Genomic DNA, 14,364 nt, shown 5'->3' on the forward strand with positions numbered 1-14,364 from the left:
CATATAACTAGATCGTTTATTAAACCTTTTTCCCAGTGAACAAGCCACACTACCTTCAGGATGTTTTCCCTGCCAAATTGCTTTGGTCTGTAATAGAAGTTAGGCACATTGTAACTCCTAAGTGAAAGGCAGAAACATTCAACAGTAACTGTTTTGAGAAGCAGAAAGTGTTAATCTAATCCCTAATCAAATTCCACAGAAAACACACATAAATAAAACCTATTTTTGTTATAAGTAATTAACTTAAGCAAGCACACCATTCATTCAAATCCTTCTTTAAGAAACTTAACCTCACAGTAGGCAACAAGGAAGACTTACAGATTCAGTCTACTGTCAGAAAGGACAAAAACACTCCAACTCCTGAACTCTCACTCAAAGTTTAAATCTCAAGCAGACAATAAAAAATTCTTCAAAATTCATGGGGTAAGTGATGATAAGATCTGGAATTCTGGTATGAATTGATACTCACGTTTTGTCACATTAATATAGTTGTGTTATATCAGAAATAGAACTTCTTATCTAAGCAGCTTTCTATTAACCTGTGTTCAAAGAGGGCAGGGAGTTACATATCTACTAAAACCACACCCAAAGTGTTCAACAGTTGGTGCTGTAGGCCTTCAGTTTCAGAGTTTGTAGTTTCATATATTTAACTGATTAATACAGAATAGATCTTAAATATCTAGATCCAGGCTGAAAGAGAAAGAGGTTATTTCTTCACCCCTTGTTTTCCAGCTCCTTCATACCAAATACATAAAAATAATTTCAACTGGTGTAAAGACATCATAAAATTACTGGTTCTTGTCTGGAGTTTCTGAGCAAGGACACTGCCATCAAAATGTTTATGGGAATGACCGGAGACTTCAACCTGGTCTACAGGTCAGATAGACAAGAATGTTTATCAGCATGACCAGTATCAAAGAAACCTCCACACAAAGAATGTAAATGCTGCAAAACCCTATAGTTGACATTAACAGCAATATGATTTTCATTTTGTTTCTTCTGGTGAAGTTCATAAAAGAAAAGGCATGTAAAATGTTTGCGTTTAAAGAAAACATTTGAACATATACAATGCAATCTCTGTGTTGCCTAGGCAGAGGAGGGATGTAATTAATAGTTTAACAGATTTCTGAATAAAGATGAGGAAAAATACAAATATTGGAAACGTCAAGTGACCCAGTAACCTCCTAAGAAAAAACTGAGACAGGTGTAACAGAACTTCAGAACTCTTAAGACAAGTGTAGTAAGCAGGATATACCATAATAAGAACTGAGAATAAACTACACACTTCAAAAAGTTACCATGAATTTTACTATGATATATCTTACTTAAACCAGATTTTTATTTGCACTAGATGCCTGGTTTGTTAGTACACTGCAGTTGCTCATGTGAGATTTCTGACACAAAAAGAAACACCATATACTTGTAAAATCAAGACAAAGCATTGCCTACAGATTTGTGCCTTACTTTGGACATCTAATTACTACACTAGATGATCAATCTGCTCATCAGATGGAGGGGAGGGGGGAATAAAATCCTGTTTCAGATAAAAGAAACAAATACTAGGTAACTCCATCCTAACGATCAGCTTTACCATAAACTCTTATTTCCCACAGAACTATGGCATGAAGCAAATGTTTTAACAAGTCTCACAAAATAGGTTACTCAGTTTTAGGTTTTAATAGTATTATTATGTATAGAAATGCCCTTTCTGATAAACGATGAAAATCTTGCTTCAGTAATATTGTCTTGTATGCACTGTACAGCTTTTTCATGCTTGTCTGATTTTCTTTCTTTCTACTTAATAATTGCCACCCTCCCATTTAATTGAATCTCTGCACTGTTTTGCACAGTGCAACATGGGATTCAGCTGGAGGGGAAAGCAGAGTGCATCATACAATATGCAATTCATCGTAGAAGCCTGGCATGTAAGGCAGCACAGAGGCACCCACCTACAACTCCATGAAGCAATGCAGCAAATTAATCAGACACAGACGATAAATGCACAAACAGAAATCCTCTCAGATGAATTAACCAAAATGAAATATTTTGATTCAGGTCAGTGAAACTGAAAGATTGTTTTCTACCCTCACCTCACAAGGGGGGAGGGCAGCAGAGGGAGCAGAATAAAAAACAAGTAACAAGTTACTCAGGAAAATAATTCATTTAGAATGAGAAATAAAATCTCCAATCAAATCCAGTAGCTTAAAAGAAATAAAGAAACCATGTTTCCATTGTGCTCCAAGAAGTAACAATGAATTAAGAATCCCCTTATACATAATAATGAAAAAATAAAATAAAAAAACAAAACTGCACAACCATCTTGATATGTATTCTATTTTAGAACACTTGATAGGATTTTCTAATGAAAAGAAGTTACCATTGCATCAATGACTTAGTTTGTTCTCCAGTTCAAGTTTGCTTTCTTTCCATTTTTCAAAGATGAAAAACATATTCAGAAGTCTGTTTTGTAGACTTAATGTTCAAGTAATGGTTATAAATAAGCAGACTGACATAATTAAAGATTTACTTCACCTCTCACAAAATCGGTGAGCATATTATACTCTCAGTGAACTCAGACAAGGAAAGACTCCACACAAACTGGATTGAGAACCAGTCTGATACAACATTATCCCAGTTGAAACCCACAATAAGGGTTTGACAAGGGGGGTGGAGGGGGAACCAAACCTTCAGCAGAAGCGCTTCACTTCGAGCAAAACTCCTTAAAAACACAATATTTGAAAGAATACCTATAACAATTCAGGCATTACAGGGTTAGTTGGCTACACATCACTGAGGTTTTTCAAATTTTATCATGGCAATTAATTCAGCAGATTTTTTTTTATTTTTTCCTTCTTTTTCCTTCAGTCAGGCACTTTTCTTGATAAACACCAAGCATAAAATGGTAAATCACAATGTCTTTTGTTTCATCCCTATGCTTGATTACTCTTGGCAGGTTTTTTGCTCTAATGAGCAAGCTGTTTGGCTAAAGCTACTTAAGTAAAACAACTGAAAAATTCAGTTGTGAAATCTGAAAATACATCTACTTGAATTTCAAGCTTAATTTTGTTTTAATGTGGTGTAAGTAAATGCTGAACATTGATATATTTTTAATCAGATGTACAAATAATGTTTATAATTTTACAGCTATAGGAATTTTTGCTTCAACTAGTACATTTATCCATTTATCCAGTAAACAATTTTCTTTCTGACAAAACCAAGCAAAAGTAGAATCTGTGTATATGGGAATTAAACATGCAAATTACTATATCTTTATCTGCATTGGAATAAAGTTTTTAAAGCAGAAATATCTGTGAAAAAAACAGATATATACAGATATGTATTAATAATGAAAAGTTCAGCTTATTAATAATGTTTGACAGCAACTTCCAACATTTTAAGAAAAAAGTTTCTTGACATTCATGCTTTTAAATAATCCAACTACACTCAAACTGAGCTGCAGAGACACAGTCCAACTCTTCGTAAAAAAAAAAAAACTAAAGATTCCCTTACTCTGAACTAAAGCGAAATCAGTTTGACAAGACTTTTTTTTTTTTAAATGGAGTGTAAGACACCATCACATTTTACAATCAGATAAGCACTGTTAGATTCTAACCTCAGTTTCACTTCACAGAATAATTTCATGAATTTTATTAAAATATTTTTGATATCTTCTACCTTACTTGAGAAAACCGGAGTTCTACATATGTTCTTAAAATTCTCCAGACCTTTGTAGCAATACCTGTCTTGTTCTTATGTGATACCTAAATGCATGTAAAAAATCAGGTATTTCTTCCAGCCAATAAAATGAAACTGTTGTCAACAACTACCTAGTGTATTTGAGACATGAATCCAGAATTCTTTTATTCTGCACATCACAAACGTTGTTAAAACCATGTCACTCAGTATATATATCCAAAAACAATCTACAATCAATGGGATATCAAAATCTGGTGGTTAAGGTAAGATCTGCAGACATGATGAAGTTGGACCTATGAAATACTTCTAATATTCTGTGAGGTATTTTGCTCCCTGGAATGAGGGATAGACAGAATAAAAACTCTTATAAACTGTTATTGATCTGAGATACCAGTTAGTCTGTGCACGCGTGTGCATGCGCTCACGCAGGCATGCGAGATGCATGTATATTTATTATAAAACACACAAGAGCTCGACTTTTCAATATGCTGAACATCAAATACTCCATAACATTAGTATTTTAAAACCTTCTGGGGAAAAAATTCAACATATGTAAGAAGTAAGCAAAGCCAGAAAGCTATGGTAGCTTTTGTCAAAACCAGGCAACAGAGGTTCCTGGAGATTAAGGCTGTGTAGAATCCAGTTTATAAATACACATTCAGTCCCAGTGAAGAACACTTAAATGCTTTGAGGTTTTATACGTTTATATTAAACTACAGTACAAAACTACATAGTTAACTCTACTTCTGCATATGCTCCCTCCTCCGCCTTTATGAGACTACACAGGCAGATCTCAAGAGCAAAATCCCATGATTCATCATCCTGTTACACCTTACTTCGTTAAGGTGTCCTTAGAGTAACTCCAATGCAGTTCTGGCCATACATCCCTGCATTCTTTGAGAGGATATTTTCTTTTAAGGAGACCGTGAATATCACATCGCAGGTGGAACCAACTGCCTGTTTTCCTAACATAACTGAGTATTTTCTTTATTAGTGTAAAGAAATTCTGTGCATTCATGCCCCAAGTACCAGAGTTCACCAAAACAGGACCTTGTAACTGCCTACCAAGAATTCCTAATTACAGTTAGATACATGCAACTTTAAAATAAACTATTCACAGGGATGAAAAATTATACAGCTTAACAGTTCAGGAAAGAAATGTTATCTTTATTGATATTTAGAACAATAAGATATGCACTTAGTGTGCTTTAATCCAGTTCATGTAAGAAATATTGCACATTATTTGCAGTACACTGCGCAACCTGATAGCCCTTTCCCGGCTTTGGAATTTATGAACATTAAGAACTCAGTAGGTTCATGCTTTTCATTCCTGGGTGTTGGAAACAAGACTGCCTACCCAATCCTCGGTACATTTAAACATTTACACTCCAGATTAAGACATCAAATATGTATCTCTGTGAATATCTTAATGGAAATTCGGAAGCTATTTCTCCACCTTTCTTAGGATTTGAACTGGCTTGTATTCCAACATAATTTGTGATATTTTGTGTAAAAGTAATTGACCACAATTACTAACAATACACACAAGAAAAAGTTATGAAGGTGTCAGAATAGAATTCCTTTTAAACAGCAAATTAGTATCAGAAGATTAATCAAGCACCAATCCTAGTTACTGTCATATTTGGGCCAAAGAATGAAACACTCATAGATTAGTATGAACTTAAATGGTATTCTTCCTTATTCTTCTGCAAAACACCACAGATTTACTGCCTAGATCATCCAGGAGTACTGCAGTTAATTCCCTCACACTGCAGGCCTTTAGAGATCAAATATTTATCTTAATCTGTGCCAGTAGCACACAGTACAGCCTCCCAAAAATGCTTTTGCCCAACTAGAACTTTTGGGTTTAATAAAATCTGTCAGGATGAAAGTTAATGAGCCGCTATATACAGGTAAGCATATTACCAATTCCAGTGGTCTATTTTGGCTCTAAACGTTATGAATACAAAGAGTTGTCAGTTTCACACGGGCTTACTAAATCTGACCAAACTGGTTAACTTTTTCTTCTGCAAAAGGCTAGGAGGGCACTTTATGCAATGGCTTCCTGGTATTGCTGCTTTACGTATCAACAACTGATTCTGCTTAAAAAAATCATTTTGGGGGTTTTCTACTAAAGTGATGTTTCAGTTCCCATTACAACCACCATCAAATCCTTACAGATACATACATCATTATATATATATGCCACAGTCTTAATATTAATAACTTCCCATTGTTTTAATAAATCGATCTGCATTTTAACAGCTTTTTCCATACTCAGAAGCCTGTATTGAGGAGTAAGTTCTGTACTTCTCATTGCTATGCTGCACATAACTGGAATGAGTTTCATCATCGATGCAAGCTCAAAAATGTCAAAGGAGTTTGTTTTCAGCTGTATGCAGGCCCTAGTGTAAATGCACTACATGAAATTATTTGATGACTTGCAGACTTTTTTAGAGATGCCGAACAAGCTGCGAACTGACAATCTCCTTTGAGGATTACATATCACTTGAGAAAATAAAAAACTAGTTCACATGAATTCTCTGCAGAAAGATGTCAAGCACTGGTTAGTCTTTAATAACAAAATATTAAGATAATACTCTCTGGAAGTGGCAAAATACTAAGAAGTCTGGATGATTTACATCTTTTAAACCTATTCTCTTACTGTGTTCTCTTAAAGCAGCCACTTGTGAAGATAGTAACAGAGCAGTGAAATCACATCCTCATTAACTTTGTCATGGGTTATCATTTCATACCAGTACTCCTTGTGTCCTGTCCAAGGTTGCTACCTTAAACTGCACCACCTTTCTTCAGCAAATCATTAATTCCAACAGTAATCTTCACTACTGTAATCTCTCAGTGTGAAATGAGATGACATAGGAAAGCAAAAGTGACAAATCATTGGGGGGTCGGGGGGGAGGAATCTAACAAATAACTACAGATCATTCACATTAGGTAAGAATGCCCAGTGAAGCTTTGAACGCTAGTACTACTAGCCACAAGCTTCTCTCTTTCAGAAATTAAACTTCAAAAATATGAAAGTTACATGAATTTTTAATACAATATAGCATTTACTACCATTGCCTCCATATTTGTTTCTAAGGCAAACAAGGCAGATTTTCAGCACTGAGCACAGCCAAAGACTTACCACCTGATGCAGAAAAATAAGCTGTTCATCTGTGGTTACTAATATACTCAAATATGTCAAATTAAGAGAAATACACATTGTCACAACTTTTAAGAAGGTCTACATTAGAAAAATATTCACACAGCAAAACTGAAGCCATTTTACTAACAGGTACTTCTCCTGTACTGATAGGAAAAAAGATAGAAATACCTTGATTATAATAAAACTTTCCCTACGTTTGAAAACTTCAGAGACACTCTAAACCTAGGTACCAAAAAAATAACCACCTGTTCAAAGGTTTTATTTTGTTCAGCATATGTTGGGATGGGGCAAGGGAACATGACATGACATGGGAAAACACAGAAACAACTATTTAAACTTAAGTACCTATTTAAAGGGAAGACTTACACTTGAAAACTGGCCAACACTTGCAAACATATGAAGCCAAGCTATTATTTCTCCTTTCTGTATCTAGTTACTTCAAATGCTTCAATGATTATGAAGTAACAGAGCTGGAGGAGGTGAAAAGAAAGAATTGATGGTGTTAGTCTAGAAACACAGGTATTGTAATATGCTCATATTCCATCGTTTTCTACATTCAGCTTCCTTTCAGAATATTCCCTCTCCTCTAGACCTTTCCCTTCTGATTGTATAAACCTGACAGCCTATTGCATTTTCTGTTCCTGCTACCATCTACTAGTGCATTACAAAGCTATTTATACTACACTATAATAAGCACAGATGGCTAGAGTCAATCCCAATAAGATTTAATGGTAAGACAAGAGAAGACTGGGTATCCATATCCATTAAACAACGTACCGCAAATAAAGATTATTCTTCAGAGAAAGGAGATAAAGATAAGATGAAACAATGTTATCAGCTTTACTTTAGATTACGAGGGCAATCTAAGGAAAAGCACATTACAGTCTACTTAAATCCTAAACATTAGCTATATAGAGCTTCCAAGCTAATGCCTTCCAAGAGACAGTTAAGAGTTCAATGTTAACAATAGTTTGAGATTAGTAGACTCCGCCTTTACAGACAAAAAAAATACTAGTCACTAGAAACAAGCAACAAAAACAGACCAGAGGAAAAGTAATCAGGTGAAAGAAAAAAGGAATCCATACTTCAGAACAAACTAGAAGCATACATTCAAAAAACAGAAGCCTTTTTCTACAATAGAGAAATTAAAACTTAAGCTTTCCATTACACCTTCCCATTATAATTTGCCATGTTCAGTCTAGAAGTGCTGAACAAACAACTGCTTAAATTTCCTTAATTAAAATCAACTCAAATTCCAAACATTTTCCTGCATTTCACAGTTCAAAAGACAGTGGTTAAGTATTTATTATTTTCATTTCAAAAGCATTAACTATAGGTGTAGGTACAAAATACTCATACTTTCTGCCAGATCTCCTAGCTTTCAAAATTTTTCTTCCTTCACCATATTAATAAAACTAAGATCATACAAAATAAGTAATTATTAAAAAAAAAAAAAAAAGGAGAGAGAAAGACTGAAAGACTGGTACCACTTTAGACTAGCCAGTAACAAGCTTCAAGTAACAAACTGGCATGTGGAAAACAAATTCAATGCCCTAACTGAAAAAATAACTTTAACTTATTAGCAAATTCTTGCTTTAACTTAGGCCTAGGACAACGTAATGATGAAGTTCATACTTCCTGTTCTGTAATTTCTTTTTTTTCCTGATACTGTAATTATAACTTTCTATCACAACATCATGTATGCAGTAAAAGAGCTGCCCTAGCCACTAATAAGAAAAGAGATATGGTTTATTTACCCTGAACCATAAGAGGTACTGGGCAAATAAGCCTACCGGACCTATTTTCACAGCTGATGAGTTCACATTAGTGCAAAAAGACTGACGAGTGCTGTACTATTCAATCCTAAATACTGACCTCCTCTCAAGTACATTCACGATCTTCCATAACCTAGAAGGGATTCTAGCCCAGTGCAAAAAAATTGTTGAACAGAAGTCCTTCTCCTCCTCAAATAAGGTTATCAGCACTTGATTCTGGAAACACGATAACTTTCCAAATATTTACATGGTGACGACACAATAAAGTGCAAAAAACTTGTGATGACTAATCCTTTTTAAAACAGCCTTTGGCTTCCTCTTAGTTGTACAGAGATGCAGTTGTGTAGATGTACAGCTGGACAGAGGTGTTCTGCTCACAACAGTAAAGAAACACCAGGTGTACAGTTGGTGGAGAGTTTAGCAGTGGTGCAGGGAGGTGCTTGTTTTTGAGAAGCCTTAAACCTCCAAACAGACAAGAGAATTACTAATATTGGCAAATATTAAATTGGTATGGAGACCTAGTATTTGATTCATCTCCTTTCCAAACACAGAGATTTAGATTTCACTAATGTTGAAAACACACATTCTTCAAGTATCTCCAAAAGACTCATTTGGGAGGCCAACATAAGCGGCCCAAACTTGCCAAATGTTTTAGAAAGCAGTACACTTTATGGTCAATGGGAAAACACTTCGTAGTGAAGCACAGCAAAAAGTGGTATTACCAGTGCAAACTCCCCCTTCACAGCTGATAGGTTTTAAGATCTTTGCTTGATTTTTGTTCTACCTTGTTTACCTTTGACAACTTTATTAATATGGTAGGATGATGGTAACACTGTGATATGATGCAACTGTTGACACTGATCAACTGACCATATCATTTCATAACAATGCTATGCCATAGTTGAATCGTGCAGAGTTTATTTATATAGTACTGCAAGTATTTTCCACTACAAAGTTCCTGATGCATCTTAAGTTTGCTCAGGAATTGCTTAAATTAAGAATTCTTTGAAAAGAACAAGTAAAAGTCACGAACAAGCAAGTTCGGTCACAAATAACTCTCCTCAAGCAGCAAGTAAAATTTACCATATAAAATACATTTATTATAGTGTCCTTTTAATGAACACAAATGGACAGGACACAATTTGCAAACGTCAATAACTAAAATGAGTTACTCCAAAGAATGCTGCTTCATGGAATTTTACAAAATAAAACTTAAAGTTTCTGAAAGGCTTTCAGATAACAATACAACAGACAGTTTTGTGAAATTTTGTACAACTGGCTGTAAAGACCACATAAAAAGGCAAAGTGATTATAAATAACAAAGCCATTATGTTCCATTCTAGGATCAAAACCAATATCATTATTTGAAAACAAGTCATAAAGAGAATAAAGAATTATTCCCTTTCTTTTTTTCTCCACATATTTACAGCATTATGAGGAATGCAGGTTTGATACATAAGATCTAGGATATTCTATGTAGGAAAGTATAAATGTAATGCTGTTATCCAATTTTTTTAAAAGAATAACCTTCATTTCAGACAAGCTCCAGTTTATTTATAGATCTTCATCAAATGTCTGGTGCAGCCATTGTAGACAAGACCATTAGCACAAAACACTATAAATATAATAAAATATGAATGAAGAAGATTCCCCTAATTTAGTATCTACTAAAGAACCTCGGTTCCCAAGCATGAAATAAATAAAGGATATGTACTCATGGGCTAGGACATCCCAGGAGCGTGACACCACTGGCTGCTGAAGCAGGCTAACCAAGCAGCTTGAAAAACCTTAACACACACATCAACCCTGAGACTTATTTTAGTGACAGACGTAAGAGCTGCAGCTACCCAGCAACTGGACTGCAGCAGCACTAAGACTGGCTTGAAAACCCTTCCTCCCCAGCTACTACAGGCAAAAAGTAAACATATCCATGTAGGTAACCCAGAATGTTTGATTCACACATACAAGTTGACAGAGTTGGTAATTGACATATGAAGAATACACTTCCCCCCACACCCTCATCTTTAAGATGGGAAGTCTCCTATTCAAGAACAGCCCATTTTCAATTTTTACACAAGGAAAAGATGGGAGAGGATAGTCTCTAACAGAGCACCTAGCTTCCCACTGTTCCACTTTAAGGCACAGTTCTTGCCTAGGTATTTTTCATTATTTTCAACAGATTTGCCAGAACGATGAAGATCTTCCAAAAGAACTGAGGAGTCAGTTACGTTTTTGCATGTACAAAGTACTGAAAAGATCTTAGCTAATACTATCACATTGATAACAGTCTTTACTGACAAATTTGACAATTTAGAGGACATTAAGCCAGTTAGATTTTGGGGGGGGGTGTGTGTGTGTAGGTTTGTTTCAGGTTGTTTTTTTTAATAAAATATCGTATCCTGGTTTATTAGGTTTTGTAAGGGTTCCCTTTCTGAATGACTGACTACCTTCTTCCTCTCTGTGATCTAAAACTCTTAAGAAACAGCCAATGAGGCAGAAGTCAGGGTCATTATCTTGCACATTAATCAGTCCTGTCAGTTAAGTCTTAAGTTAAGCCTTTAAATACTTCTTTTCACACCAGAATTCCATCTCACCCTTACATCTGTAGGGTATTTAAAGCCTGCAAAAAGTATGCTACTCTCTGACCAGCGAATTAAGTTACAAACACAGGTCTTGCATACCTTTATTTTGATTTTAGCTCCACAAGACAACTTACCCATACATATGTTTAAAATGCAGTTGTGCTGTTCCTTAACAGCAGGCAACGTTTGAATAATTAATTAAACTGCTAATCACAATTTCAAAACCAACAAATTACAGTCATACAAGTAAATTTACTCGTTATATAAAACTGTAGGATGTTAACAAAACTTATTCACCTTGTTATATTTATCTCCTAATGCATTCTTGTGCAGGTAGATTAACTCATAATTTTTATTTTTTTACAAGTATATCTTATGAATTACTGAAAACCATTCACACTTTAAAAGGAGTGCCTTCTAAAGTATTAGGACCATCCATAAATATTCCATATCAAGTACCAATCCATAGGATATAAGCTTTTTGCACAAGAAATACGAGCATATTCCTCACTGAGGTACCAGCTTTATAAAACTTAAACAGTGTAAAAATAAGCCATCATATTTATAAATTGCCTCGGAAAAATCAGTATGCAGTACTTCCTCAAAGCAGTCACTCTTAAAACCCTTGGGGACACCTACTTGTCACAGAATAAATTATCTGGCTAATATCCAACATTACAGTATATGTCAGCGGACACCCAGGAGACAGGCATTAGAGAGCACTTAGCTTCTTCAGCCTTGCAGGGTAGTCCTTACATATATGACTTTGCCCAATTATAAAACATAACTGATGTACTTATTTTGGAGTTTTCTAGCTGCACCCTGTCATCCTAAAACATTTATACAGTGCTGTGTATTTATTTTTTTTCAGAATCACAGGTCCCAAAGTACAGTACCTCAAACAAAGTTGGGGTTTTTTTTTTACATGAACATAGATTTTTAAGATATTCAAAGCAAATAAAAACATCCGCATACTAATCTGAATGTTCTCAAACACTTAAATTATGCTGTTTAATAGAAACTAAGGGGGAAATAAGTTCCTCTGCAACTCTAACTGCAGCTCTTCTTTCCTAGTTGCTTAACATAAATAGCCAAGTCTGCATCCAACAAACAACATATACACGAAGTTAGAAAATACATGCATCACAGGTACACTACGGCTCTCAAAACACTGGAGATTTTTACTTCAGTTTGCCATAGCAAACCATGGTCTCTAGCAAGCTGCAGCACAAGAAACCTGTTGACTTGGAAGTTACAAACCAAATAAATGCTTTACACCAAATCAAAGAAATCCAGTAAGCAATATAATAAAGCTAAATAGAAAATTGTTTTGCATGCTTAGAACTCCGATTTTTAAAAGCAACACTAAAAAATGCAACACATTGCAATGGCAAGGAAAATGCTTTTCGTTGAATAAAATGTGAAAGACTTTTTTAAATCGATTGGGTTTCACTCAACTTGCGACAGAGCACAAACCAAGTGCAAAAGCACGGCACTCCGGAGCACGAGAGCCACCTCACAGCAGCAGGTTTCGTAACTGACGAGATTCGGGTCAGACCGGCGCTGGCGCTCACGCACCCGGTGCGCGGCAGCCCGGCCGCACCGCCGGCACAACTCGCCGCCTCGCTGGGCGGACTGGCCCCCTCCGCCCCCGGGCCGTGCCCGCTGCCTACCTGTCCCCCCGCCGCCCCCGGGCCGTGCCCACAGCCCCCCTGTCTCCCGCCGCCCCCGGGCCGTGCCCGCCGCCCCCTCGCCCCCCAGCCCGCCCTCCCCGCACCTCCGACATCGGCAAGGTGAGAGCGGGCGGCCTCGCCCGGCGCACGCTCCCAGGTGGCAAGGGCCCTGCCCCGGGCGGCGCTTGCACAGCGGCGCCGGCCGAGCCCCCTGCCCCCCGCCCCGGGCCCGCCTCGCCCCGCTCCGGCGGGGAAGGGAGCCCAGCGGCCGCGGCGCGCCCCCACCGCAGCCCTTCCCGCAGCCACCGCCGCTCCCGCTGCAGGGCGGGGAGCCAGGGCAGGGCGGGGCGGGGGGTGAGGAGGACAACCGCAACTCCCCCTCCGCCAACCGCCCCCTCGTAACGGCTGGCGACCCGCAGGGCGGGAAGCGGCTCCCGCGGCCCGGCTCGCTGGGCACTGGGGGTGCGAGCCGGTCGGTCCCCGCCGCTCAGCGGCGGCAGCGCACCAGGAGCTGCCCGGTGAGACCTCCCTCCTCCCGGCGAGGCGCCGCCGGGAATTAAAATACGAATTAAAATTCGGGGAGAAGGGGCGGGGGGGGGGGCGGGAAGCTGAGGCTGCACTCCAGCACCGGCTGCCCGCAAGGGTGCCCTCCGCGAGCGGCACCAACCCGCCAGCCGCCACGGGAGCGGGCCGGGCGCGGCTGCCGGCCGGCGGCGTGGAAAGGTTGAACTTACGTCTCGGAATTTGTTCCACTGCCCGACCTCCTTGTCGTACTGGGAGATGGTCGTGAGCCATTGTTTATCGTCCATAAAATTGCCGCTGTCCGGCCTGCCCCCAGCCGCCGCCGCCAGCGCCGGGCTGCACCAGGCTGCCGCGCACACGCACACGAAGGCTGCTACCTTGAGCATCTGGGCGAGAGAAGAGACGGAGAAGGGGGTCACCCACAGCAGCGCCGAACCCCAGCCGGGGGCTGCCGACAGGGGCCCGGGACAACCGCCTGCAGCGGGCCCCTCGGGCAAGGGGCACGGGGGTCAGGGAAAAGGGAGGCTGCCCAGCCCCTCACCTTTGCTGCAAGCCCCCCAACCCCGCTCCTGGCCGCGGGCCGCTCCCTCCCCGCACGCGCCGCCGTCTGCAGCCGGCCGCTCCGCGCCGCGCGCTCCGCCCGCCCTTCGCCCCGCCCCGCCCCGCCCCGCCCCCGTGCCGCTCCGCGCGCTGCCGGCGGCGACGCTGCGCCGAGGCTAGCGGCCCGCGGGCGGGCGGCGCGAGCCGCGACCTCCGCCGGAGCGCCCTGTCTCGAGGTGAGCCCCGCCGGGCGGTGCTTGGCCTCGGCCTCGACCCTCCATCTCCGCCGCCGCCACGGCAGCGGGACCGGTCGCACGGGCCGCCCTCGTCGCGCCCCTCGTAGCCCCGCCAGAGCCGCGCCGTGCCGCCGGCACCTCCAGGTGGGGGTGGAAGCCGCTAGAACTTTT

The 14,364-nt window shown here is 39.8% G+C and overlaps 1 protein-coding gene across 2 annotated transcripts in view; it reads right to left on the reverse strand.

The window, feature by feature from the left end:
• SPOCK3 (SPARC (osteonectin), cwcv and kazal like domains proteoglycan 3) overlaps nt 1-14,054 on the reverse strand; it is a 213,172-nt gene extending 199,118 nt beyond the window's left edge. For both annotated transcript variants that reach the window (XM_055797783.1, XM_055797782.1), the window contains exons 1-2: nt 13,959-14,054; nt 13,630-13,803 (exon numbers count right to left, since the gene is read on the reverse strand). In XM_055797783.1, coding sequence (XP_055653758.1) covers nt 13,630-13,803 — 174 coding nt within the window. In that variant the 5' untranslated portion in view covers nt 13,959-14,054. The remainder of the gene's footprint in view (nt 1-13,629; nt 13,804-13,958) is intronic.
• Nucleotides 14,055-14,364: the final 310 nt, after the last annotated feature.

Source organism: Falco peregrinus, chromosome 2 (genome assembly GCF_023634155.1).
Source record: "Falco peregrinus isolate bFalPer1 chromosome 2, bFalPer1.pri, whole genome shotgun sequence".
NCBI lineage: Eukaryota > Metazoa > Chordata > Aves > Falconiformes > Falconidae > Falco > Falco peregrinus.